The following is a 24465-nucleotide window of genomic DNA, read 5'->3' as shown; positions in this document are numbered from 1 at the left end:
AGCTTCAGCAAGGAGGATGAGGAGGAGGAGGAGGAGGCGGCAGGGAGGGTGTTCTGCCTCCTCTGCTCTCCCCAGCAAATCAGGGTGTTGCTGGAATGAGGCTGGATGGAGGCTTCACAGTGGCAGCAGAGGATGAAATGTTTATTAAAGATCTTCGGGAGCTCGAGCAATGGCTCTGACTGCCCACTTTGAAGTTTTGGCTGCAAACTGACCCATTTTAGGTCTCGAATTTTGCCGTTTAGAAATTTTCGTTAAAACTGTCAAGTGTAACCGAATCTTTCACGCTCACCAGCCCATCAGGAGCCCATAAACAGGAGAACATGTGGGGGTCTCATTCCCAGTGTGCTGCTGATGGCTCTTTGATGATTTCCTTCATGACCCCATAAAGACTTTCTGTCTAAATTAAAAAATGCCAAGAACCCTGACAATTTTTCGTGGAAAATCGCAGTTGGAGGAGGGGGCACATGTCACTGCGACCACCCCTTTGATCCAGAGGTTCTGTTGCAGAACCAGAACCGGGGCTGGGTCAGTGCTGCTGTACACCACATTAACAGCACACCCAGGTGGGATTAACAGGGGAGAAGTGGCCACACCAGGAGATTACAAGCTGTGAGAAGGTACAAAAAGCCTAATTCAGAGCAGAGCCCATTTTGGTGACAGTTTGTGGCTTCTCACTTGCATCCTCCTGGGTGTTTTCCTCCCAGCCTCCTCACCGGGAAGGTTTTATGGGGGGATGCAGGGTGAGAGTCTCAGCTCTGCAGAGCTGAGGGTGCTGCCCCAAATGTTTTGGGGTTGTGTGAAGTGTCAGCCCTGGTACCCCTTTCACGAGCCAGGGAAGAGCACAGGCCGTGTCCCAGCCTCACCTTGGAATAGGTGGCTCCATTGATGACCTCTCCCCTCCGCATCCAGATGATGGAGGCTGCTGGCTTGGCGTTGTCTGCGTGGCAGGTCAGGTTCAGGGGGTCTCCTGCTCTCAGGCTGATGATGGGCCCCCCCATAATGACAGGGTCGTCTGGAGGAACTGCAAGGAAAGAGAGCAGGGCAGACAATGTCATCTGAAGCGTGAAACCCACCTTCCTGGAGACACCTGTGGGGGCTGTGCTGCCAGGACTGGCCTGTGACCTCTCAGACTCTGCAGGTGGTTTGGGATGGCCATGGCAGGGCTGCCCCTGTCCCCAAGTTAGAGCCACCTGCCTTTTGCTGCTCTGATGAAAGCTGCGCCCCAGATTTGAACTCCAGCAGCAGCATCTGGAGAAGTTTCTGAGGGGACTTGAGTCAGGTGGCTGGAAGCTTTGCAGGAATATGAGGGATCAGGCCTGTGGCAGATAAATCCACCCAAGGCTACTAAATCCTCAAAGCCCTGGACGTCCCTGAGCTGCAAACTCTGTGAGGATGGGGAGTACTTGAAAGCAAAATCCCTGCTTGAAAGAAATATCCCCCTGCTTCCTGTGCCTGCTCCTCTCTTCCTCCCTGGGGGTCTCTAACTGCTGCTGGACACAGGATACAGGGATTGGAGAGGACTGGGTGTGACCCCTGCTCTCCCGACTGCGAGGAGTGCGGGTGGTGAGGGTGTTTTGGGGTAGAAGGGCAGGGGGAGTTGGGTTTGGGCCTGCAGGGCTCGGGGGGGAATAACCTCTGGGCATCAGGAATGTGACTTCCAGGTGCCTGCCTTGGAGGAGAGCTCCCTTGGCAGCCCTCTGTCCCAGAGGGACCACGGAGGAATGGGGGAAGCCCTGGGCACTCCCTGCTCTCTTTGATGTCCCTGTCACTCCCACAAGCAGGCTGTGGTCACTTCCTGCCACAGGGAGGCTTCTCAGCACCTCCCTCTGGGAATGCAGGTCTAGCCAGCGGGGCATGGAGATATTTAAGACCTTGGTCTTCCTTTGAAAGCACCTGACAGCCCATGGGAAGTGGCACGGCCTTGGGCAGCTCCAGGCCATGGCCCTGCTGGTGTCACACAGCCCTGGGGGTCTCTGCTGGAAATGACGCCAGAGACAGGGACAGGTGGAAGCAGGGAAGCAGAGGAGGGGCACCTGAGCATGGTCTTCTCTTTTGGGACCAGCTCTTGAACCTGGCACCCCAGAGTGGTAAGAGGTGGGAAATCCAGCTGGAGGGAGGGGCAGTTCTTTAATCCTGCAGGGAGGAGCTTTTATCTCCGCTACCCTGATGGGTCTGCTCCATCCGGGATCTGTGCTGGAGATGGAGCTTTGTTGAGCTCCTCCTCATGGAATCAGAGCATTATCTAGGTTGGAAAAGACCTTTAAGATCAAGTCCAACCATTCCCCCACCACTGCCAAGCCCACCACTAAGTCATGTCCCCAAGTGCCACATCCACGTGGCTTTTAAATCCCCCCAGGGATGAGGACTCCAGCCTGTTCCAGAGGTGCACCATGAAAAGTTTGGCCTTACTGACCATTGGTATTTCATCAAGAGATGAAATGTTCCTGACTAAGTAAAGACAAATAACACTTTTATTTCTGCTCTGTGAGAGACCCGAGTTTGGCCCTCCCTCTCCCTGGCTCTCTAACAGCATCCTCAGTCCCATGGATACCTCACATTATTCCAAGGAAACAGCGAGGAACCTCCTCGTTGCGGAAAGCTGCTGGCACCCCCGTCACTGAGAGCCCTTCCAGCCCAAACCACTACCCAAAGGCATTGAGCTCTTCCCAACCACGACCCCTGGGAAGCCAAACGCTGTTCATGCTACAGACAGATGTGCTGCCCGTCCATCCATGGCCTGTCTGGGGCTCCTGGGGCCCATCTGGGGGTGGGAGGCCAGCGGGAATTGGAAGGACACATGAAAATCATTCTCAAGAAATGGGAAATTGCTCCTTCACACCCTGCTCAGAAGTGGGTGGCAGAACCCTCTGACCCTCATCATCCTTCAGAGGGGATGTTGGGTGAAATCCAACAATTCTGTGCCAAAGTGGAGCTGCTTTCGTTCCAAGTCAGTGCTGTTCCCCCTCAGAGCCAAGGTTGGCCTAAGCCCCCTCCAAAATCCCCAAGCTCGTCTCCACTCCTGAACTGTCCCCACGTCGTGGTTGGCTGAGGAGGATTTAAAAACTCCTCACTGGCTCCTCCAGCGCCGGGCTAGGGTCGGGAATTGGGAAGGGATTATGTTCCCTGACAATCCAGAGGTGGCAGCCTGCCCCAGGCCGGGATTTGCAGGCGAGGCAGATGTGCTGCGGGCACACCCCGCTGCGCACACCGGCTGCCAAGAGCTGGGAGTAATGGGATTTTTCAGCTCAGTGGGTGGAACCCAAGGACCGGGGAGAAAAGCTTTTCTACACGGATCCAAAAATGTACTTTTTTTTTTTTTTTTTTTTTTTTTTTTTTTTTTTTTTCCCAGGCTAAAAGAGTGGAAAAAGAAAGTGAAAATCTGTGGTTTGGGTTACTTGGAATGCCTGTCACTGAGATGTGGAAGTGGGAACAATTTTGCTCCATTCTGATGTTATTTCACTATATAAGGAAGTATGAATTTTCATTTAAAAAAATTGTTTATTTTATTTCATTGGATGAGTTTATGCTCTTTAAAACCAAATCTGGCATTTTTCAATAGTTTTTTTCCCCTCACTGAATCCATTAATTGAATTTGACCTCTGCTTGTGAAAAATATTGAAAATTCATCTTGTAGAATGGGGAATAAACCAACCCACAAATCTTTCTCTGAAGACCATCTTGGAGTTTAATAAAGGAACTTTTATGGTGGGATGTTTGACATCCCTGCCTTTTTTTTCCTGGTATTCCTGCGGCAATATCTCCCCTGCAAAGCAATCTAGAGTGTCCACTAGGGGATATTATGGGACAGGGGACAACGAACCACAAACAAACATGGAATCACTTGTCTGGCCTGTGCCAGAAATCCTCGGTTTTTACAGTTTTGCTCCTGTTTCTCCCTATGGGATCAGCAGCCAGCCTTGAGGAGCTGCTTGTGGCAATGAGGAGAGGATGGGTTCTGGCTACCTCTTCCCAAGTAAGTGGTTTTCATCGCCCAGTCCTCCAGGTAGCCGTGAATTATTGATGTCTCCAGGCTCCCTAACAGGGAATTTGCTTGGGGTGGAGGGTCTGATGAAGAGGAATCAGTGATGTCTCTCAAATTTCTGCAATATGAAGGATGGATTTATTCCTTCCCCACCCCAACTCCAGCCTGGGAGAGGAGAAGGAGGAGGAGGAGAAGAATGAAAAGATGAAAAGGGGAGAAGAAGAAAGGAGGGAAAGCAGAAAGCAGTAGCATGGAGCCATGATCCATTATTCATCCACTCTGCTCCCAGGATTGGTTGTTATTATGAGGCACCACTACAGAATCTGGTCTCCTAATTTTTAATCACGTAGCTATGGAAGCGCTAGCCTTCGTGATTAAACCAGGGATATAAATAGGAAGAGTTGTTTGGGGTTGCAGGGTGGTTATTCCTGACAGCAAAGCAAATGGAGTTAACCCGCACATGCCCAGGAAGATTAAAATGATGGGGAAGGGATCCAGGACAGCTCAAGCCCACAGGAACAGAAAGCTGGATGGAAAGGTGCACCAGGGGAGGTGCAGTTGGGATATTAGGGAAAAATTCTTCGCTGAACGGGTGGTCAGGTGGGAAGAGGCTGCCCAAGGCAGCGGTGGAATCCCCATCCCCGGATGTGGCACGTGGGGATGTGGTTAGTGGTGAATGTGGTGGCAGTGCTGGGGGGGATGGTTGGACTCCATGGGCTTGCAGGGCTTTTCCAACCTGAATGATTCCAACAGTCTAGGACATGCAGCTTTTTATGGGGTGGGTGTCCCCATAAATTATTCCCAAATGGACATGATAGTGAGACTTTCTGAGCTGGAGGTGGATCACCCCAGCAGAAGGTCTCCTGTTCCCCACATTGCCCTCAAGACCTCAGCTGGACACTTGCCCCTCTCTTCACTGCAGACAAAACTTTCCAAAGAAATGCTGACAAGCTTCTCCCTGCCTAACCCCTCATTTTCTGTCAAAATAGAGGAATTGCTGAATATTTTTAAACCAGTCTTGGACAGGCTTAAATCCATTCTCCGTAGCTCTGGGCTGTCTGGCTGAGAGGGGCCAGCTTGGGGTCTCTGCTCCCTGCCCTTTGGAAAAGTGCACTCACAGCACATCATCATAAAGAAACACAACTAAATGATGGTGCTCTTGGTGCATTCTTCAGCTTTTAAAATGAGTTGTTAATCACCCTGCACACTGCGATTAATTAGTGACCCCCACAGAATTGTTCAGCGCTGGGCTGAGACCCCAGGCTAACGCTGCCTTTGAGTCAGGAATGACGTGAACGTCTCTAAATGCTCCCGGCAGCTGGGCGAGGATGTGGCAAGCAAACAGAGCCTCAGTCATTAGCAATATTTACCGAGACAACGGGATCCTCCAGCAGCCAGGTCCTGGAAGTGGAGGAAGCAAAAAGCCCTGCAGCCACCAGCACATTTTCCCTAATTAAGGCTGTTTTTCTGTGTTGTTGTGGCTGGTACCTGACTGCTGCCGGGTTTGTGTAACCAACCTCCTCTTCTTGGGGCCAACCTCTTCTTCAGTGTTAACTGATTCAACCCCAACACCTGCTGGTGGGCAAGGGCCACCCAGCTGCTGGGCTGGAGAGGCAGACACTGAGCAGCCCCTGCGGGTTGCCCTGAGCCAAATATCTGCAAGGAATGCTCAGCTGGTGTTAGACTCAGCACTAGAGTCCCCCTGGATAAGGCCTTGCTGATGCACTGCTCATCTTCATGGTTCCCCTTCCCCAGGGGAACTGTGGCACTCGGGGCTCTGGGCCCAGCTCATGCGGGAGTTAAACAAATAACTGTGACCAGAGGATGCTCCTGGTGATCACAATGTGCCACGAACCACTGGAAGGTGCTTCCTGGCCCCAAAGCTGAGACAGCAAGGGTAAATCATTTGGGTGTGTTCAGCCTGGAGAGGGGAAGGCTCTGGGGAGACCTGAGAGCTGTTTCCAGGGCCTAAAGGGGCTCCAGGAGAGCTGGAGAGGGGCTGGGGACAAGGGATGGAGGGACAGGAGAAGGGAGAATGGCTTCCCGCTGTCAGAGGACAGGGATGGATGGGATATTGGGAAGGAATTGTTCCCTGTCAGCATGGGGAGGTCCTGGCACAGGGTGCTCAGAGAATCTGTGCCTGCCCCATCCCTGGGAGTGTCCCAGGCCAGGTTGAACAGGACTTGGATCAGCCTGGGATAGTGGAAGGCGTCCCTGCCTATGGCAGGGGTGGCACTGGATGGCCTCTAGGGTCCCTTCCAAACCTATTCTGTGATTCTGTGATGAATCAAGAGCATCCTCAGCCTCCCCAGGGGGGACAGCTGCCTCGCAGTGAGAACACGAGGCCCTGTGGAGATGAAAAAGCCAAGCTGAACACAGGTACCTTTGCTCCTGTATTTTGTCTCTGCAGTGAGGGAAGCCCTGGGGAGCCAGCCCAGAGGGATTCGGCTGCCTCAGCTGAGCCTTTGTGCAGCCAGGGCGGATGTGGGAGCTTTGCTCTGCTGTGCAGAAGTGTTTGTGCATTCAGACACGGCGTTGCAGCTTGTCAGGGAGGCATGTTCAGCTCTTGTAGACAAGTCAGGCTTATGAGGCATCACAGAAGAGTTGCTGGGCCTGACCGGATCCGGCGCTGCCCTGACCCGCACAAGCCGCTTGCCCTCGGGGAGGGTTTGGAATACAAAGCCTGCAAACAGAGCTTGCCTTGGCAAATCCCAGCTCTGCTCCACGCTGGGGCATTCGGAGTCCAGCTTTGCTGGCTGGCAAGGCACTTGTGAAAGAAGCAGGATTCAACCTGCAGCCTCTGGAAGGTGCTTGCCTGGAAGATGGTGATCCTCTGATCTAGTGGGAGGTGGGGTTGGACTAGGCGGCCTTCCAACCCCACATATTCTGTGTATTATTATCCTGTCCTGGTCCAAAAGGTGGTCACTGTATCAAGACTTCGGCGATGTGACTTTGGCAGTAAGCTCTTGCTGACGGTGTTCAGCAGAATGAAGAGTTAATTGGCTGTGGTATCATTTCTGTGCATCGTTTGGGATCAGAACATCCTCTTCTCTGCTTGAGAACTGCAGGGAGCTGCCTCCTTTTCCCAGACAGTGTCTGCTTTCCCCACCAGCCTTGGGGGCGTTTTGGAGCTTTAGTGGTGTTGCTCTGCACGATGCTTTTTAGATTCTGGGGGGTTTTGGCCACAGTCATGGATGTTGAACTCCCTGGAGCTGATCAAAGGAAAAGAGCAGCCCCCCTACCAGGCGAAATCAGCAGAGGTTGGCTTGTTTAATTGGCAAAATGAAGGCTGGGAGGCTTCACTGGGGTGAGTTACAGTGAAAGAACCAGGAGAAGGCTAGGAGAAGACAAAGGTGAAAGCGGGAAAATTTGGATGCTGGGGAAGAAAGAAGGTTCTCTGTTTCATCAAGTGTCTAGGAAAGCTTTCCAAGGGGAGGAAAAGGGTTAGAACACAAAACTGCTTTTAGGATGAAGCTTGCTACACTGGATAAGAGAATCCCCTTACAGGGATTGTTTTTCTGGCAGAGTTTTCTAGCAGACTGCTCAGGGTCTTGCTGTATTATCAACCCTGAAGGCTGCGAATTGTGAGGGCCTAAACCACTGCAGAGCAGCTTACAGCTCCAAGAGTGTTTAGCTTTCCATTTATCAGGCCTTCACACATTTAGGATTCAGATTTCCAGCAGTTCTTCAGAGCTAGGAAGGATATAAACAGACTCTTAGGTTTTGTCCAACACTTGAAAGGCTGGGATTTTGCTGTCTGAACATTGTCATGGGCTGGACTCCTCAGGGCAGCGCCAAATGGGGACTTGGGGCAGGACTGTGGGGCTTGGTGACCTCAAATCTGGAGGAAACCTAGCCCTGGATGCCAACTGCATCCTCCCCTTCACTGTCTTGATGTGCATCCATTCTACCTCTCCCCTTCCTGATGCAATAAGGATTTCCATCCTTTTGTTTTGGCAGGTAGGGAAAAATGAACAACACGGAGTGAGTGGTCTGAGTTTAAAGGGGGTCAGCACAGGGCTCAGAGCCCTTCCTGGCTGCAGTGTGTAATATTCCCCCTCCAAGTGTGACTGATCAGATCTTCCTTTGCGTCCTACATCTGAAACCTGGAAACCATTCCTGTCTGCAGCTGCTCAGCAGGAGGAGGCTCCACTCTTCTCATCCTTGACATCCTGGGCTCATTCCCAGCAGTGTGGGCAGCAGGATGAGGGAGGGGATTCTGCCCTTCTGCTCTGCCCTTGTGAGACCCCATCCACAGAGCTGAGTCCAGCTCTGGAGTCCTCAGCACAGGAAGGACATGGAGTTGCTGGAGTGAGTCCATGGAAATGCTCCAAGGCTGGAGCCCCTCTGCTCTGGAGCCAGGCTGGGAGAGCTGGGGGTGCTCACCTGGAGAGGAGAAGGCTCCAGGGAGAGCTCAGAGCCCCTGCCAGGGCTAAAGGGGCTCCAGGAGAGCTGGAGAGGGACTGGGGACAGGGGATGGAGGGACAGGACACAGGGAATGGCTTCCCACTGCCAGAGGGCAGGGATGGATGGGATTTTGGGAGGGAATTTTTCCCTGTGAGGGTAGTGAGGCCCTGGCACAGGGTGCCCAGAGCAGCTGTGGCTGCCCCTGGATCCCCTGGAGTGTCCAAAGCCAGGCTGGACACTGGGGCTTGGAGCAGCCTGGTCTAGGGGATCGTGTCCCTGCCCAGGACAGGAGGTGGAACGAGATGAGCTTTAAGGTCCCTTCCAAGCTAAACCATTCCATGATTCTGTGACTCTGAAAAACATCCCCTGGAGCTGTCTGTACCTTCCCTACACAAGACAGGCTGCAAACAACTCAGCCCGTGTTGTCCACGCTCAATTTACAGAGGCTACGCTGGCTCTGGGATGAGCTCTGGCATTGTTTCCAAGCATCCAGCCCCCTCTGTGTGCTGCCAGCCCCTGGCCCTGCTGAGATTGGCATGGCGTGGAAGGCTGGTGCTCTGCGGGATGCCTGCACGACTGGCCCCCTTCCTGCATCAATCCCAGGCCAAGCCCTGGGACGGGTGGCAGTGGGATGGGATTCTTGTTCTAGAGCTGTCCCCTAGTCCTTGCTCAGTCAGGGAGGGATGGGAAAAGGAGGATGTCGTGTCTACAGATCCCTGTTGTCCCTGCTGTGTCCTGGCCACATCTTCCCCAGCCTGATGCTGCTCTGCTGCCTCATTCCTCCTGCCTACCCATGGGAGCTGAGCCTGGACAGCCTGAAAAATGCTGGGCAGCCCCTGGTGCCCCGGGACGGCGCCGGCTGCTGCCGGGAGAAGAAGGAGAGGAAAGAGATGCAGGCGAACAGCACAGCCTGGGGAAAACACGCTAAAAAATAAATCAAAAGAAACAAGGCGAGCCAGGGAGAAAAATAGTGATGAAAGTTTAAATAGTGCATCTCTCTCTGGGTCCTATTTGTCTTGTGGCACTTCAGTGTGTGTGTGTGTGTGAGCGGGAGGGGCCCGGGCAGCTGCCAGGAGTGCTGCCTCCTCTCCATCCCAAGCAGACACCTGTATCCCTGTTTCCCTCCTGTTTCTGCAGCTGAGCCTCAGTCATGGACCCTCCTCACATTAAGGAGCTCATGAGAAACAAACCGCTAATATTTCCTAAAATTCCCCCCCTTTTATTTTTTTTCTATTTTCTGCTAATGATTTCTCTCTTTTTTCATCCAGCTGCTGGAAGTCTCCCATGTTCCACATTTCTAGGGCCAGCAGGGTGGATTTCTCCAGTGGAAAAGTGTCTCGCTGGAGAATGCAGATCCCTAAAATTCAGAAATGATTCCTAGGGATGGTTTCATCTCACTGCAGCAAACCTCAGCTCTGCCTTCCCACGCAGTGCCCTGGAGGAGCTGATTTTCCTCCATCTAAGCCCTCTCCAGGTCATTTCGAGGAATATCACTGGAATACTCTGCTTTTTCATGCTGAAGAGGGGTTTGCTCCCAGATTCCTGGCTAGAGAGTGTTTTAAATATTCAGTTTTCACAATGGATTGGAACGAAACCAAATGTCAAAGTTCTGAAATCCTTTGTGAGAGCTGGCTCCGGGCAGGATCCATTTTGGAGAGCACACAAGCAGATCTGTCATGGGATAAAGCGAGCGTTTGTATTCTACTGAAAAGCCTTCTGTGCGAGGGGAAAGAAGTTTTGGCAGCCCCCTTCCACACTTTAACAAAGAGCCAGCTGCTATGCAGGCAGGTAGCTGGCCAGGTATGGATTGTTTGCTTGGAATGTTCACTCTGCAAAGAGTAAAAAACTTAAAATTTTCCCTCCCGGCTGAAAGGGCAGCACAATGCCAAAGAATAGATTGCATTTGTCAGGTCCTCGTTCGATTCTCCCCACCAAGGCAGTGTTTTTGGATGGATCATGTCAGCAGCTACTGCCAAGCCCTCGCTCAGGGTGGGGGGGATTCGGAGGGAGCTGTTTCGCTTTGCTGTGTCTGCTCTGGCTGCCCGTAAAGTGAAGAGTGTTGCCCACAACTGAGAGAGGTGGGTCCGTGATCCAGGACAACCGTGATTAATGGTTCCAATTCTGCCTGTCAGGATGGTGGAAAGTCAGGGTAAAGCTTCTCAGATGTGTCAGCAGGGATGGGAGAGGAATGGAGGAAAAATTACCTGCCCACCCAGCCTTGTTACCACAGATGTAATCAAATTTACTGATAAGAGCCCCTATCACACACAAGATCCCTGTGTTGGGGATGCTCCTTCCCAGCACAGGCAGCTGAGTATAAAATCATGGAATTGTGGAACAGTTTGAGCTGGAAGGGACCTTAAAGCTCATCTTGTTCCACCCTCTGCTATGGGCAGGGACACCTTCCACTATTCCAGTTTGCTCCAAGCCCTGTCCAACCTGGCCTTGGCCACTGGCTGGGATGGGGCAGCCACGGCTTCTCTGGGCACAGGGGAAACTGAGGCACAGATAGACCAGGTGTTCTGAATCCCAGGCTTTCCCAGCTGGAATATCCCTTCATCCCTGCTGTTGTGCAAGTCTCCTGCTCTGCCTGGCTGCCCTGCATCAAGACCTGTGCCAGCCCCGTGCAAAACCCTCACCTGCTTTGGAGGGATGGCGGGGGCTGAGGTTTGGGCATCCCACACAGAACCTTCTTGGAGAAAAGGAGGCCCGGGGGGGACAACTCCCTGAGAGGAGAGTGGAACCAGGTGAAGGTCTGGCTCTGCTCCCAGAGAACAGACAGGACAAGAGGAATCAGCCTCAGACTGCATGAGGGGAGGGTCAGGTTGGACATCAGGAGGAATTTCCCCATGGAAATGGTGCTCAGGCATTGGCAGGGGCTGCCCAGGGTGGTGTTGGAGTCCCAACCTCTGGAGGTTTTCAAGGAGCAGCTGGATGTGGCACTCAGTGCTCTGGGCTGACAAGGGGGGATTGGTCACAGGTTGGACTTAGTGGTCTGGGAGTCCTTCCCAGCCAAAATACTTCTGGAACTCTCCAAATGACTCAGGGACTCCACAGAGGCTGCAGCATCCTCACCAATCCTACACTGAATTGGTTAGAGATGCTTTTGGGGCAGATGCTGAAACTAAAGAGCAGAGCCCTGGGTCCTTTGGAGGCAGAAGGGACCTGGATCCAATGGAGCCCCTGGGAATCAGGGAAGAGCCCGCGAGATTGCAGAGACGCTCCAAGCACATCTCGCTTTACTGCAGCTACAAACACCCTCCCACAAAGAGAAATGCAAAGCTGAAGGAAAAGGCTGTGGCATACCCTGGCTCTCCTCAGCTGCAGGACATGCCTGAACCTTCTCCTGGGAGGGGGATCAGCAGGAACATCATTATCTCCCCAATGTAGGCCAGCACCCCCTGCCTCCTCCTCCCCCTGCGCGCGGCTCCCGGGTGCAGACTGACAGATCAGAGAACGCAGGCAAAAAACCGAATTCATTATTTTTCCCATATGTCAGATAGTTTCAAATTGTTAAAAAAAAAATAGAGAAAAAAAAAAGAGGGGGGTTATTACTGTTCATTAAAATATAGGGAAAAAAGGAAAAGAGGAGCAAAACCCTGAGCTGGTCCCCTTCTTCTGCTGAGAGCTGCTCTTAGATCCCCCCTCTTGCAGGATGGGGGGGAGAACTCCTGCCTGCCTCCTCCCAGGATGTGCCATGGAAATTCAGTGATGCAGGATGACATGGGAGCCTGGGACCTAGTCATTAAGGTTTGGGCCTTGATTATCTGGACCTGTTTTCAGGCTGCACGTGCCTTGAGCTCATTAGCCAACACCTCTTCTGTTAATTAGCCATGGTATTTACTATCTGAACAGCGCCTTACAGGCCTGGGAGCCTCAGCAGAGCTGAATCCTGCATTTCCCTTGGGATGGGGCTGGCAGGGAGCCTGGGACACCAACCCATATGTAAAGGAGCTGGAAGGGTATGAGAGCGAGGCAGGCACTCCTCCCACTGTGCAGCACCTCCCCATCTCAGCCTGCATCCAGGGCAGACGGTGGGTGGGTGATCCCAGGGATGAGCACAGCCCTTGCCAATCCCCTGCAGGTTGAGGAGAGGGACGGGAGGTTTGTATTTTGAGCCTTGCTGCATCTCTAGCATCATCCCAGGCTCCTGTCTGGTGCTCAGGGACAAGAAGACAGAAGGGGATGTGAGTTTCCAGCTCAGGAGCTCATTTTCACCGTTGTGGCCCCGGTGCTGATGCACTTGCTCAGGGCCAGAGGCTTTGCCCTCCTCTCTCCCGTGGCATTTCCCTGCCTGGCCCCGCTGGGATGTGCAGGTACCTGGTCTGATCCAGCTACTCCAGACTCGGACGACAGAGAAGCACCTGCCCTCACCAATAGCAGGCACTCCAGCACGGGATGGAGACATCACAGGGGTGTTTTGTCATTCCCAAAGTGCACTTTGAAGGGTGGAGGGATTCTACCTTCCTTTGGGTCTGGAAAGACTGATTTTATTTATTTGTTTTGAAGGTGAAAGGTTGATTTTTCCTTTTTTCTCCTCTTTCCCTTAAAGGCCACATCTTGGTCGTGTGCTCCCCTTTAAACCATTCCGTGCCCCAAAGCCATGGCTATTGCTGCTTTTCCCAGCTGCAGCCCAGGGCTGGAGAAAACCCGGATCTGGCTGCTGGGATGTGTCACTGAGGAAACCAGGAACAGGAAAGGGTGAGAAGAAGACAAGACTTTAGGCCAGACTGGGAAAAATCTCCCTGGCACTTCCTGTGCCTAGGATTTGAAGTATGACTCCCATTTCAAGGAAGAAGGATGCCTTTTCATTTGTAGAATCTCAGAATAGGTTTGGGTTGGAAGGGACCTTAAAGACCATCTCATTCCACCCCCTGCCATAGGCAAGGACACCTTCCACTATCCCAGGCTGCTCCAAGCTCTGTCCAACTTGGCTTTGCACACTTCAAGAGATGGAGCAGCCACAGCTTCTCTGGGCACCCTGTGCCAGAGCCTCAGCACCCTCACAGGGAAGGATTTGTCCCTGTGGTTTCTCTGTCCCTGCCTGTTTGCACAGCAGGAGGATCAAACTGAAGGAAAGGGTGAAGATTTTTCACACCTGTTCAATTTGGGTCACTAGGAAGGGTGGAGGTTCCCGAGGATTTTAGGCTGTTGCCTTGTGCTGCTCTCCATGGACACATTGGGATGGACCCACCAGGGCTGGGAAAGCTCCTACCTCCCTCTGCAGGAATGATGAGAAGATTTCTTGACCCAACTATCCTTCCTTGGGCATGGATCCTTGTTCCTAAGTGCTGAGCACCTGACATCAGCATAGACTGAGTTTGGAGGAATGGAGAGGTTTCCAAGAGCTGAGAGCATGGCTGACTGTGATGGAGATGGGCTAATGTGGGATCAGAGGAGGATGTGGAGTGATGCCTACAGCTCATGTCTATGCTGTGGCTGCTGGAAACAAAGCACAGCCATGACAGATCTGTCCCTTTCCAGCACCCATTCCAGGCCATAGCAGTGAAGCCCTGGCACAGGGTGCCCAGAGCAGCTGTGGCTGCCCCTGGATCCCTGGAAGTGTCCAAGGCCAGGCTGGACAGGGCCTGGAGCAGCCTGGGGTAGTGGAAGGTGTCCCTGCCCGTGGCAGAAGGGGATGGAATGGGGTGAACTTTAAGGTTCCTTCTAACTCAAACCATTGTTGGATTCTGTGAATACTCCCATTTGCAGGTCACCAATTGGAAGTTTTTGCATCCCTCCTTCCTTGGCAGGAACAGGCTGTGCATCGTGTTGAGTGATGCTCTTTCCAGCCTCCACCAGGGACATTCCCACTCAGACCCCTGGCTGTGCTGCTGCAGAGGAATCGAGGGCAGCTCCCACCAGGGAGCCCCACAGGGACATGGAAATTCAGTGCTTTGCTCTTGCCTTGTGGTGGCACCGAGATGGACGAGGCAGGAAGGGCTGGGCTAGGCTGGGAGCTTTGGTCTGGGTACCAGCCAAACCCTCCCAGGTGTAAGACGCCACCAGAAATAATAAATGATGGCCTTAGAAAGAGACTTATCCCATGTCCCAGATCTGTCAGTGCCTTGCTTCCCTCTCCTCTCCCCAGCACCACGGGTCTGCAAACGGCTGGACTCAACCCCGCTGTGGCGTCTGGTCCGGCAGCTCCAGCCGGATAAAAACACTCCCTGTTCAACACACCTGGCCTGAGCCACCTCAGGCCTCTCACACCCCACATCCTCCCACTGCTGGGCTGGACAGGGCCCTGAACCCTCTCCCTCATTCAGGAGTCCCAGGGATGCCATGCTAACCATCTCCTCAGGGAAAAGTGTAGCTGGAACTGGACATCCAGCTCTGGCAAACGAGGAACAACCCCCAGCTCTGATCATTTAAAGATCAAACAGACCCAGCCACTGATGATGTTGTGGCAGATCCCATGGGAGCTTGCTGGATGCTGAGGTTGTGTCCGTGAGCTGCAGAGGTCACGGCTCTGCAGACCTTCAGCTGCTCTGCAGTGAGGGCTGAGCAAATCCCCACGGATGAATCCAGCATCCATCAGCTGAGTTTGATCAATGCCGTGCAATTCCTTATCTCCAGTGTGGCTGGGCCACACATTTCTAAGGAAACCAAACCCAGCCCGTCCAGGATGGAGCACGATCAATCCCAATGTCCCAGCATTGACACATGTCTGGGTTTGGTCTGAATCCCTTATCAGGCAGCAGCACAGCTCCACAAGGGAAAGGTTCAGCCTCACAGACACTTCAGTGCCCTTGTCTCTCCTCCAGTCCCGCAGCCTTTCCCAGGATCATTCATTCTGCACAGATCATTAGCACACCCCCATTTTAAGATAAATTACCCAAATCTTTAAACCTCTGCTCGGAGGGAATCCCCTGGGGTGGCTGTTGACAGTCAAGTCCCTCTGTGAAGGCATCCCTATGGAGCCAGAGCCATTAATACAGCATTCCCAGAGAGCCTGCAAATTACATAGTAGCAGGAAAATGGGGCTGGAAAAGCAGGAATCCTGCTTAAAGCCATGACACAAGGATCCTGAGAATGCTGGCTTTGGATTGCTCTGCCTCCGTGATCTGCCAAAGGTTTTTCATTCAGAGGAGCACAAATACAGAGGTGTCACCCATCCTTAGGGACACGGTGCCTGTGCACAGGACCTGCAGGGAAACAGGCAGGTTCCCTGGGCTTCACCCTCTAGAAATGGTGACAACCCTACCAGAAATGGTGGGATTTGTAGGAAAAGTCCAGAGGAAAGGATGCCAGTGGAGAGAAGAGGGACTAGAGAGCATGGGAAGGCAGAACAAACAGGACTCATGAGAGAAGGGAGTAGATATACTTCCTGGGGCTGCTCCAAAATCTGCTCCCAAATGTGTTTTGGTTTTTTTAAAATAAGATATTGATTTTGTTTCCTCTTTTTTAAAATTTATTTTTATTTTTATTTTTTTTTTATTTTGACTGATGGAGTGTTTCGGAGAAATGTCTGCTTTGGTGGAATTTTATTCTTTTTTAATTAAGGAATCAATAGCAAAAAAAAAAAGGCAGCAACATGTCAATAGGGGAAATGTTTTGGTCTCGTTCCTCTTGAAAGGTGATGGCAAATCTGAGCAGGTTTGGCCTGACCTGGGAAATGAGGCGAGGAAAGAGCAGGGGAGGGAGCACCAGGTATCTGAGTGACGGCTCCCAGGAGCTTCTGCAGAGAAATAGTTGTGTTTCCTTCTGACTTTTTTGCTTGATTTTTTTTATTATTGTTCTCTCTTTTCTGGCAGTTCTCATTATTGTTCTCCATCCAACACCTCTGAAATGTTTTTGGCTGAGAAGCAGCAGCTCCCCTAGCGCTGTTCCCCTCCTTAGACTGAGACATGCACAAAGCAATTAGGACAGCACTAACGACATCCCAGCTCCTGGTTCCTGCTCACCAATCCCAGCTCCCACCACAGCAGGTTCCTGCTCACCAATCCCACCACACCCAGTCCCTGCTCCCCAGGTGTGTTTGGTTCTACCAGGCTGAAGCAGAAATGACCTTGCTCAGTCACAGCAAAGGAGCCTCCAAGGACACAGAACAAGCTGGGAGGTGATGCTGCTGTTGGTAATGGAGCATCAGCTTTTCATTCCATGGGGAAGCCCACTTTGAGGGGTTCTACCACACCTTTTCCCATTATTCCCACTATCCAAGTGCATGAGGAGCTCTTGCTCAGTTTGATTCACAAATTGATCCCAAAGTTTAAATGTCATAAACCCGTAAATGGTAACAGATAAATAAACATCATCATTGTACCCCTGGTCTGGAGCCCCAAGGGGATGCCTGTGGGATGCTCTAGATCCCTGGCTCTGAGCTGTTTTGGATCTCTTCCCAAAGCAGCCATGGACAGCACAAATTTTTGGAGCTGCTGCCAAGCCATTGGTGGCCACAGCTCTTTTTCCTGGTGGCAGAGACAGCCCAGCCGAGAGCTGCAGGGTTTGGGATGCATTCCTGGACCACTGGCAGCCAGACATCCTGCTGCATGCTGCTTCTGTGGGATGGGACGTGAGCTATCCCATCCCATCTGCCCCAAGGAGAGGTGGATCTGCTCCCACTGCCGTGGGGAGGCCACTGGAAATGCTCAGCTTGTACCAACCCTTAGGGCTGGCCACGAGCCCAGGGCTGCTGGTAGCCCTGTTTGGGGAGATGGATTTCCCTGCTGGGGAGCACAGAGAGCGATGCCACTGGCACTACCCAAAGCATCCATCACCTCCTGCCTCCTGAGGGTTTAATCTGTTGGGTCCCGGCTGCTGAAAGGAAGAGAAAAGGAAGAGAGATGAGAAAGTCCAAAGTTAGTTGGCTCGAGGGGCAGAAGGACAGAACCCTGCTGGGTCACAGCTGAAGGGAGAAGGCGGGACAGAAACTCTGCTGGATGGGAAGGGAACGGAAAGAAAATCCTACTTAGGAATTTAGTATTTATTTATTTATTTATTTATTTATTTATTTATTTATTAACAAGATGTGCTGAGTTAGCACAAAAGAAGATGTTTGGAAGGTGTCAAAACACAGGTTTTGGGTTTTTCCCGGCCTGCCTTTCATTTTGGAAGGCTCGTGTGAAATTTGCGTCTGCTTTCAGGAACATAAACCCCCCTGCTGCCCTGTCCCAGCTGGAATGTTTTCCCAGCTTTGACTCACACAACAAACAGCTCTCAGTGAGTTTTAATGGAAAATCAGTCACCCAGCCCTGGACCACTGGCTCCATCACTTTATGAGCTCTCCTTTTGGGACAAGCTGTGCCTGACCAGAGAGACAGGGCATGCAGGCCTGGAGGTGGTGGGTTAAATAGAATAGACTGAGGAAGAAGAGGCAAAAAAGCTGGGAGAAGAGGGATCCAAGCAGTGGTTGGTGGGAATCTGGCTGAAAAGGATGAGGTCCTGTTGGGACGTGTGGGCTTGGAAGGCAGGGGAGTGATGCAAAGCTCCTTCCTGAACTTCCCACTGATCCTTGTATCCGATGGAGCCAGCTCCCAGCCCTGTCCCTGAACCCTCACCGTTATTCATGACAGCCCAACGGTGCCATTTAACAAGCTTAATAATTAGAAAACACCACGAGGTTCAAAAGCAGAGAGGCCGCTCAGAGGTTGATGAAGGAGGGAAGAGACAGCGGGATCCAAGTCCTGCCTGCAGCAGGAGGGGACAGCCAAAGCCTGGCTCGTCCCTGTGTGACCCACCTCCTCTGGCAGCAGCAGCTTTAGGGGCAGCAGCCCAGGATGCAGCCCCTGCAGAGGCAGCTGGGCCCTGTGTGAAGGCTGGAGTGACTCCCCAAGTTCCCCTCAGCCCATCCCATTCCCACAGATCTGGCAGCATCCGCTGCCCCGGGCTGGCTCCCGGCAAAGTCCTCTCCTTCCCTTTCAAAGTGCTGGAGATGAGGATGGCACATCAGGGGAACTCCCAGCCCCTGGGTGCTTGTCAGTTATCCCTGAGATGCTCCAGCTAATTATTTTTATCCTTCACGAGTCGTGTGGCATTCCGGAGGTGTGGAAAATAGGACATTCTCGGCATCTCTCCCTCTCTCTGGCGTGGGCTAATGGTGCCTGTAAATTGCTGCTCCGTGTCAGGGGATCACTGTTCCTAATCAGGCTGAGATTTCTGATGGGCTCCACGCTGACCACGCTTCTTCCTCCCCTGCTTTGCTTCAGGATGTTTTCTCCAGTGACAGAAGATTTTCCTTCCCCTTTTGCCCTCTCAGTCCATTACGGGCTTGCAGGACTCTGGCAGGAGGGAGGCAGGAGTCTCTGGGGAGGGATGTATGGACTGGAGTGCCGTTCCTTTTTTGGCCTGCAGACCACCAACACCATCTGAAAAGTGTCTCACAAGGAGGCAAACGACTGCTCTGGCTCTGCAAGCACATGGCTGTCTCCTGTTCCTGTCTTTTTTTTGAGAAGTGGAAGGCGGTGAAGACCAGAAAGTGAATTTGTGTCTTCCCTGGGCTCATTCCTCCTGTGCTGAAGACCTTTGGCCCTGCGGGCTGTGAATGGCACAGAGCTTTTCAGGAATGGGGGGCAGGAGGTGGAGGGGAGGCTCTCATACCCAGAGAGGTGTGTGTTGTGATCATGGCATTGCACGTCCTGGGTGAGGACGGTGGTCACAGACCCGGCGGTACCGCAGTGATGAGGGAGCTCTGCCCACACACAGGAATTCGGGTGGTGAAAAACAAGGCAGGGGAGAAGGTGTTTGTTTCCAATCAAACAAACAAACAAACAAACCGACCAGATCTGCTTGCGACTATCTTCCAGCTACTCCAGGCAGCGGCAGAGGAGTTGGTTTGTTGTTTACCCACTCGGAGAAGAGATAAGGTCAGGAAATCATAGTTGGCTTCTGCAGTCCTAAGGGGGAGAGCAAAGCTCAATCTGGCAGATGAATCACTCGCTATTGACTGCTCTTCTTCTCGGTTATTCCTCCATTTCACGAGAAACCTCCAAAACACACACAAGTATTTCCACCCAGGCCACAGCAATGCTCGATGCTCTCCCACAAATCCCACCTCTGCCTCACCAGGAGTTGCTGCAAGTCCTGTTGCACATTCTGGGTCAGGGCTCGTCCCAAGACAACCTCCTGGAGATTTTTGGAAGCCAGTGACTGCCATCACAGCCATGGGACAGGTAGGAGATGCCAGGCCTCAGCACAGGCTGCCTCGTCACAGCTGGATGCAAACTACCGTTTGCATTAGGTTAAAATCAGTAAATCAGTAAATTGAAATCACAGCAACATCTGCTGCTTTTTCATTAAGCTTGTGTTGACACCAGAGAAGGAGGACCTTGGAAAGACAGATGGAAAGGAGGGGGAAAGGTGGATTGACTCAGCACAGGCTCTTGAATTGCCTCTGGCAGGTGCCCTGGGCTGCTCCCAGGCTGGGCACTGCATTTTGGGAAAAATGACCTCAGACAAGAAGGTCTCTCCACCTTGGGCTCTGCTTTCCACCCCAGAGGGGGATCAGGGAATGCAGGGCGCAGCTGTCCACCTAAGAAATCACCCCCTTCCCAGAAATGGGGCCTATGGCACTGCCAAGAGAGCTCCCAGGGGTCTGGGATGGGTTTTGAGAGAGCTTTGCTCGGCTTCTGCAGAGCAGAAGGGATGGGGGCGAACATCTGCCAGCAAACTGAGCGTCACCAAATCCACAGCAGCTGTGCCCTGCTTGTCACATCATCTCTCACTCTTCTTCCAGCCCAGATTCTAAAACCATCAGAGGCGAGGAGGAGCTGAGCTTTTCATCACGGAAAAGCCAACATGTTGCTCGCCCTCAGCACTGCAAAGCTTCAGAACATGACCCTGGCATGTTCCACCACTAACAGAGGCAAAGCAGTTTTATTTTCACTAGAAATCCCCTCACTTCTTCATGCAGTTTCAAGGCTTTGGGGACCTGACATCTGATTCTGGAGTGCCACTTGTGCAGCGCAGCTGTTTCTAAGCCTCATACCAGGGCCTCACAACAGCAGCTTCCCAAACAAACCCAGCTCCAATAAAAAGGGTTATACATGTCTGCAAACAGCCACCCTGGTGTCAGAGCTTGTTTGGAGGATTGTTTGTGGAGGAAAAAAAACCACACTGAGGAGCATTTGTTGGGCTGTCCATCTCTAGTCACTGTAACCACGGACATGGGGCTGCCCCCATGGCTGCTGTTCCCACTGCATTCCATGCTGGGACAGCACCCACGGCACACTCCAGAGTCCTGGCTGTAACACTGCCAGCACATTTACAACATCTGCAGCCATGGAAGGGAGGGAGAGCCTTGTCTGTGAGGGAAGCTATGGGCTGGCACTGGTTTTTGGGGAACATGACTCTGCAGGAGCCAGGGGCAAGAATGTGCTGCAGGTTTGGATGGGTCCCCTGAGAGCACAGAAGGGATGGACTCACAGTCCCAGTCCCAAGTACCAACATACTGGGACCGTGCTGAGGACCACAGGTGCCACTTTCACCTGCTGGAGAGACACCAGCAAGTGCCAGTGGCCACCTCAGCCACTCAGGCCACTGCACTCCAGGGCTGGAACCAGCACCATGCCAGCTCATGGCACAAAGCCAGGAGCATCCTCAGAGCCTGTGCCTTTGCTCCACACACAGAGATCTCCCTGCAGGTCCCTCCCTCACACTGTGCCACCCACCAGCATCATTCCATGATTTCCCAGGATGTGGCTCACCCTGGCCATGCCAAGTCCTGCCAGCTCCTCTCGGGGGGCTCACACAAGCTCATTAGGACTGTGGTTCACATTGGGATTTGCCACTTGAGGTGACAAATTGGTTTGTCATTTCTCTGGTGATTTTGTTCTCCAACATCCCCGAAGAGAAAGGGATGACTGTTCTCATTCGTCCAAGAGGAGTGTCCACCCGCCTGTCGGGTGCCCTAGCAAAGCCAGGGATTAACACACCAATTCCTCTGTCCTTGCTCTGCTCTTGTCCAAATGGGGCCCAAGCAGACAGCGATTAGAGCTGACAATGGGCTGCTAAGATCGTCTGGAGATCCTGACCAGGATGAGCAACACTGCGAGGTCAGGAGAGCAGGAATACTTCAGAAGAAATGACTCATGCAGAGAAAAGGAAGCTGCTGCTCCTGCCCTGGGCCCGTTTTGTACCAATTCAATTCACCATTTGCTGTGCTGCACTGATGCAAAGGCAGGATGAGGGGCAGGGCAGGGAGAACACTTGACACGGGGGTTCAGCTCTGCCCTCCTGGAGCAGGGTTGGTTTCTCCTTAGTTGGGTCCTCGAATGGGTCGAATAGATTTAGAAACCTAAAGGCTTGAGGTGGCTGCCTGTTCCCGACAAACCCCGAGTGCTCTCTGCACATAAAACCCCCAACACCTGCCAGATTTCAAAAGTGATTTGGATGAAGGAATTGTCCCCAAAGCAAGAAGTGCTGTTAATTTTCTCCTTCACTGCAGCAAGGCTGCTGGAGGAACGGGGTGGGGCTCCAGGCAGACGTCCCAGCCCTGCCCGGGTGGCACAGCTGGATAATTCACAGCTCTCGCGAATATTCAGGTGTGATGTGAATAAAGAACACCCACTTTCCTTCTCTGACTCCCCAGGGCAGGACCTGCGGAGGGGGGGAAATCCTCTGACACAACCTTTGCCAGCCCCACAGTGCAAACGAGTGGGGTGCAGGAATGGGAGCAGCACAAACACCCTCGGAGAGTTCTGCCCTTCCCACCTCCCTCTTGGCACCTGTCCCTCCACCCTGGTACCGCTGAGGCATCACACGTGTCCCCAGTGGAACACTGCCAGCACCAGCCCCTCCAGTCCTGCCACCCTGTGAGCAGGGCAGGGGTCCCTGCTGGCCGCCAGCTCTGCAGGTGCTGAGAGGCAAAACCCCGCCAGAAGTCATCATGCCTGCACAGAACGAACAATAAACTCCAACCCTTCATTCTGGACAGACAAGATGGAATTTTTCAGTTTTCCAATGACAAAAAAGCTGAAAAATGAAGGTTATTCACCTAATTTTAACTCAGTCATTTCTTTTCTTTCTTCCTCTCTGGAGGAAAGAAATGGAAGAAAGAAGAGGACAAAGCTTAAAACCTTATCAACGACTTCACATGAGTGTCTTCCACTGGAATCAAGGAGGAAAAAGAGCATCTTGGCCTGTTCACTGATAAACTTTTCATCCCAGCTGCTGCATCTTCCCAAAGTATCTCCCCAAAGCCCATGGGGAAGCATGCCCTGTGTCCATCTCCCGCCCATGCTGATGGCATTGTCTGTGTTAACAGCATCCTTAGCACTGCAGAACTGCCACCACTCCCTGCCTGTGGCCTGGGTTTGCCCATCTAGAGGCCAACTGGGAATCCCAGTTCAGAGTGGAGCTGCCTGGATGGAGACTCAGCCTGCAGGAACTGCAGGTGGAGGGCTAAACCAGAACTGGGGTGGAGCTCCTGGATTAAGGGAAAAACCAGGACTGGCTAAAGATGCAATGAAGCTCCCATATCCAGTGGGGCTTTGATATGAGGATTAGGGATGAAGCCATCAGGTAAAGGTGGAGAAGCTGGTAAAACTGTAATAAGACACAATTTTCAAACACTGTCAGATTCGTGGGTTTGAACTGGAAGAATGATTTATCCAAAGGCTTGGGTCAGAGACTGTGCTATTTATTCCCTCCAGCAGCCTCTGCCACGCTATTCTTTAGGATGATTCAGCCTCCTACTCAGGAGAGGCAAAGCAACAGTCCATGTACCCACCCCACACTGCCGCTGCCAAAAGTGTGATCATCCATTTTCTGGAGCCCTATGGACAGAGCTGACCCTCCCAGAAACCACACTCTGCTCACCAGTAACTCCCTTCGTGCTGAAAAAGAAATGAAAAACCCTCAAACCACCTGATGATTATTTTGTTTGGCCCACTGCTACTAAAAAAAATTCTCCCAATTCCTCGTTGGATGATTGTTTGTAATGCTGAGCACCAGCCTTGGTTCTGGGGCTATTAAGCCGCGTGTTAAATGTGAGCGAGTGTTGGGTTTAGGATCGCTGGGGGAAATCCACCCCATTTCTGCTATTGCTCTGAGCACAGCCATACCCTGAGCAGGAAGTGTGGGATGAGCACTTTGGGATGCTCTCAGCATGGCAGAGACTCACAGGCAGAGCTCATTGAAGCTTGGGGGGGCTGAAACACCACAGGTTTGGGTCTGGCCCTGTAGTTTCATAGAATATCCTGAGTTGGAAGGGATCCGCAAGGATCATCGAATCCAGATCCTGCACGGACATCCAGCAACCCCACCCTGTGCTTGGGAGCATTGAGCTCCTTGAGCTTGGGCAGGCTTCAAGCCTGAGCTTTCGTGGAGCAGGAGGAGGTGGAGGAGTGAGGAGATGCAAATGCAGATTTCACTCTGAGGCAAACCAGAGAAATGAGTTGCTGCCACTTTCTGTGTTTTTTGCCCAAATATCACAATCAACACCCAGAGCATTATAACCAACCCAGAGGCAACTCTGTGGGAGAAAATAAAGGGAAGCAGATGAAAGAGACCCTCTTATTCTTAATTTACTCCAGTTAATTTTAGTCTAATTTGATCACAGTGTTCTTCTGTAAATATCAGCCCTTCTTTAATAAGGCAGCGTTGGCCACAGAGGCTGTGATTGCGATGTAATCACCCGGTGTGTCGTAATAGACTTTCTCTGTTAATTGTTAGGAGACACTGGAGCTATTCCGAGGCAGGTATGGGATTGCAAAGAGAGATAATTATAACCCGATCTAATTAGTAATTATAGCAGACCTCTCCTAGAAATTATTTTTTACTCAAATATTCCCCTGGTCCTCCTACACAGCCGTCTGTGCTGCTGTCAGGAGGTCCTTAAGTGACACTGGTGCCAGGACAGGGTTTGAGCACTGGGCGGCTGTGTCCCTGTCCCCACGGCCTCACCCCGGGATGAGATGGAGCCTCGGCCCTGGCATCTGCCAGGGGAGGGAGCAGGGAGACAGGCAGACAGGCAGAGCTGTGACAGGAGAGGGTGCTCTCGCCGCAGCAATGGAGACCTGGAGGGACACGAGGTGTCCTGGGGGCTTGCAGGGTGAGGGGCCCTGCTGCCTCGACCCACATCCCAGGAATGCTGCTCCTCCCGGAGTCTGCAACAGCAGCAGAAATCAGAAAGGGTT

General features: G+C 52.4%; 1 protein-coding gene across 3 annotated transcripts in view; it reads right to left on the bottom strand.

Moving 5' to 3' along the window:
* Positions 1-24465, bottom strand: part of KIRREL3 (kirre like nephrin family adhesion molecule 3) — a 354811-nt gene that overhangs the window by 58761 nt on the left and 271585 nt on the right. For all 3 annotated transcript variants that reach the window (XM_066203572.1, XM_066203573.1, XM_066203574.1), the window contains one exon: positions 864-1021. In XM_066203572.1, coding sequence (XP_066059669.1) covers positions 864-1021 — 158 coding nt within the window. The remainder of the gene's footprint in view (positions 1-863; positions 1022-24465) is intronic.

This window comes from Chamaea fasciata, unplaced genomic scaffold (assembly GCF_029207755.1).
Source record: "Chamaea fasciata isolate MVZ Bird 193981 ecotype frontalis unplaced genomic scaffold, bChaFas1.0.hap1 SCAF_24, whole genome shotgun sequence".
NCBI classification, from domain to species: Eukaryota; Metazoa; Chordata; class Aves; order Passeriformes; family Sylviidae; genus Chamaea; species Chamaea fasciata.
Note: the sequence above shows the minus strand (reverse complement) of the source record. Positions and strands in the feature narration are given on the sequence as shown.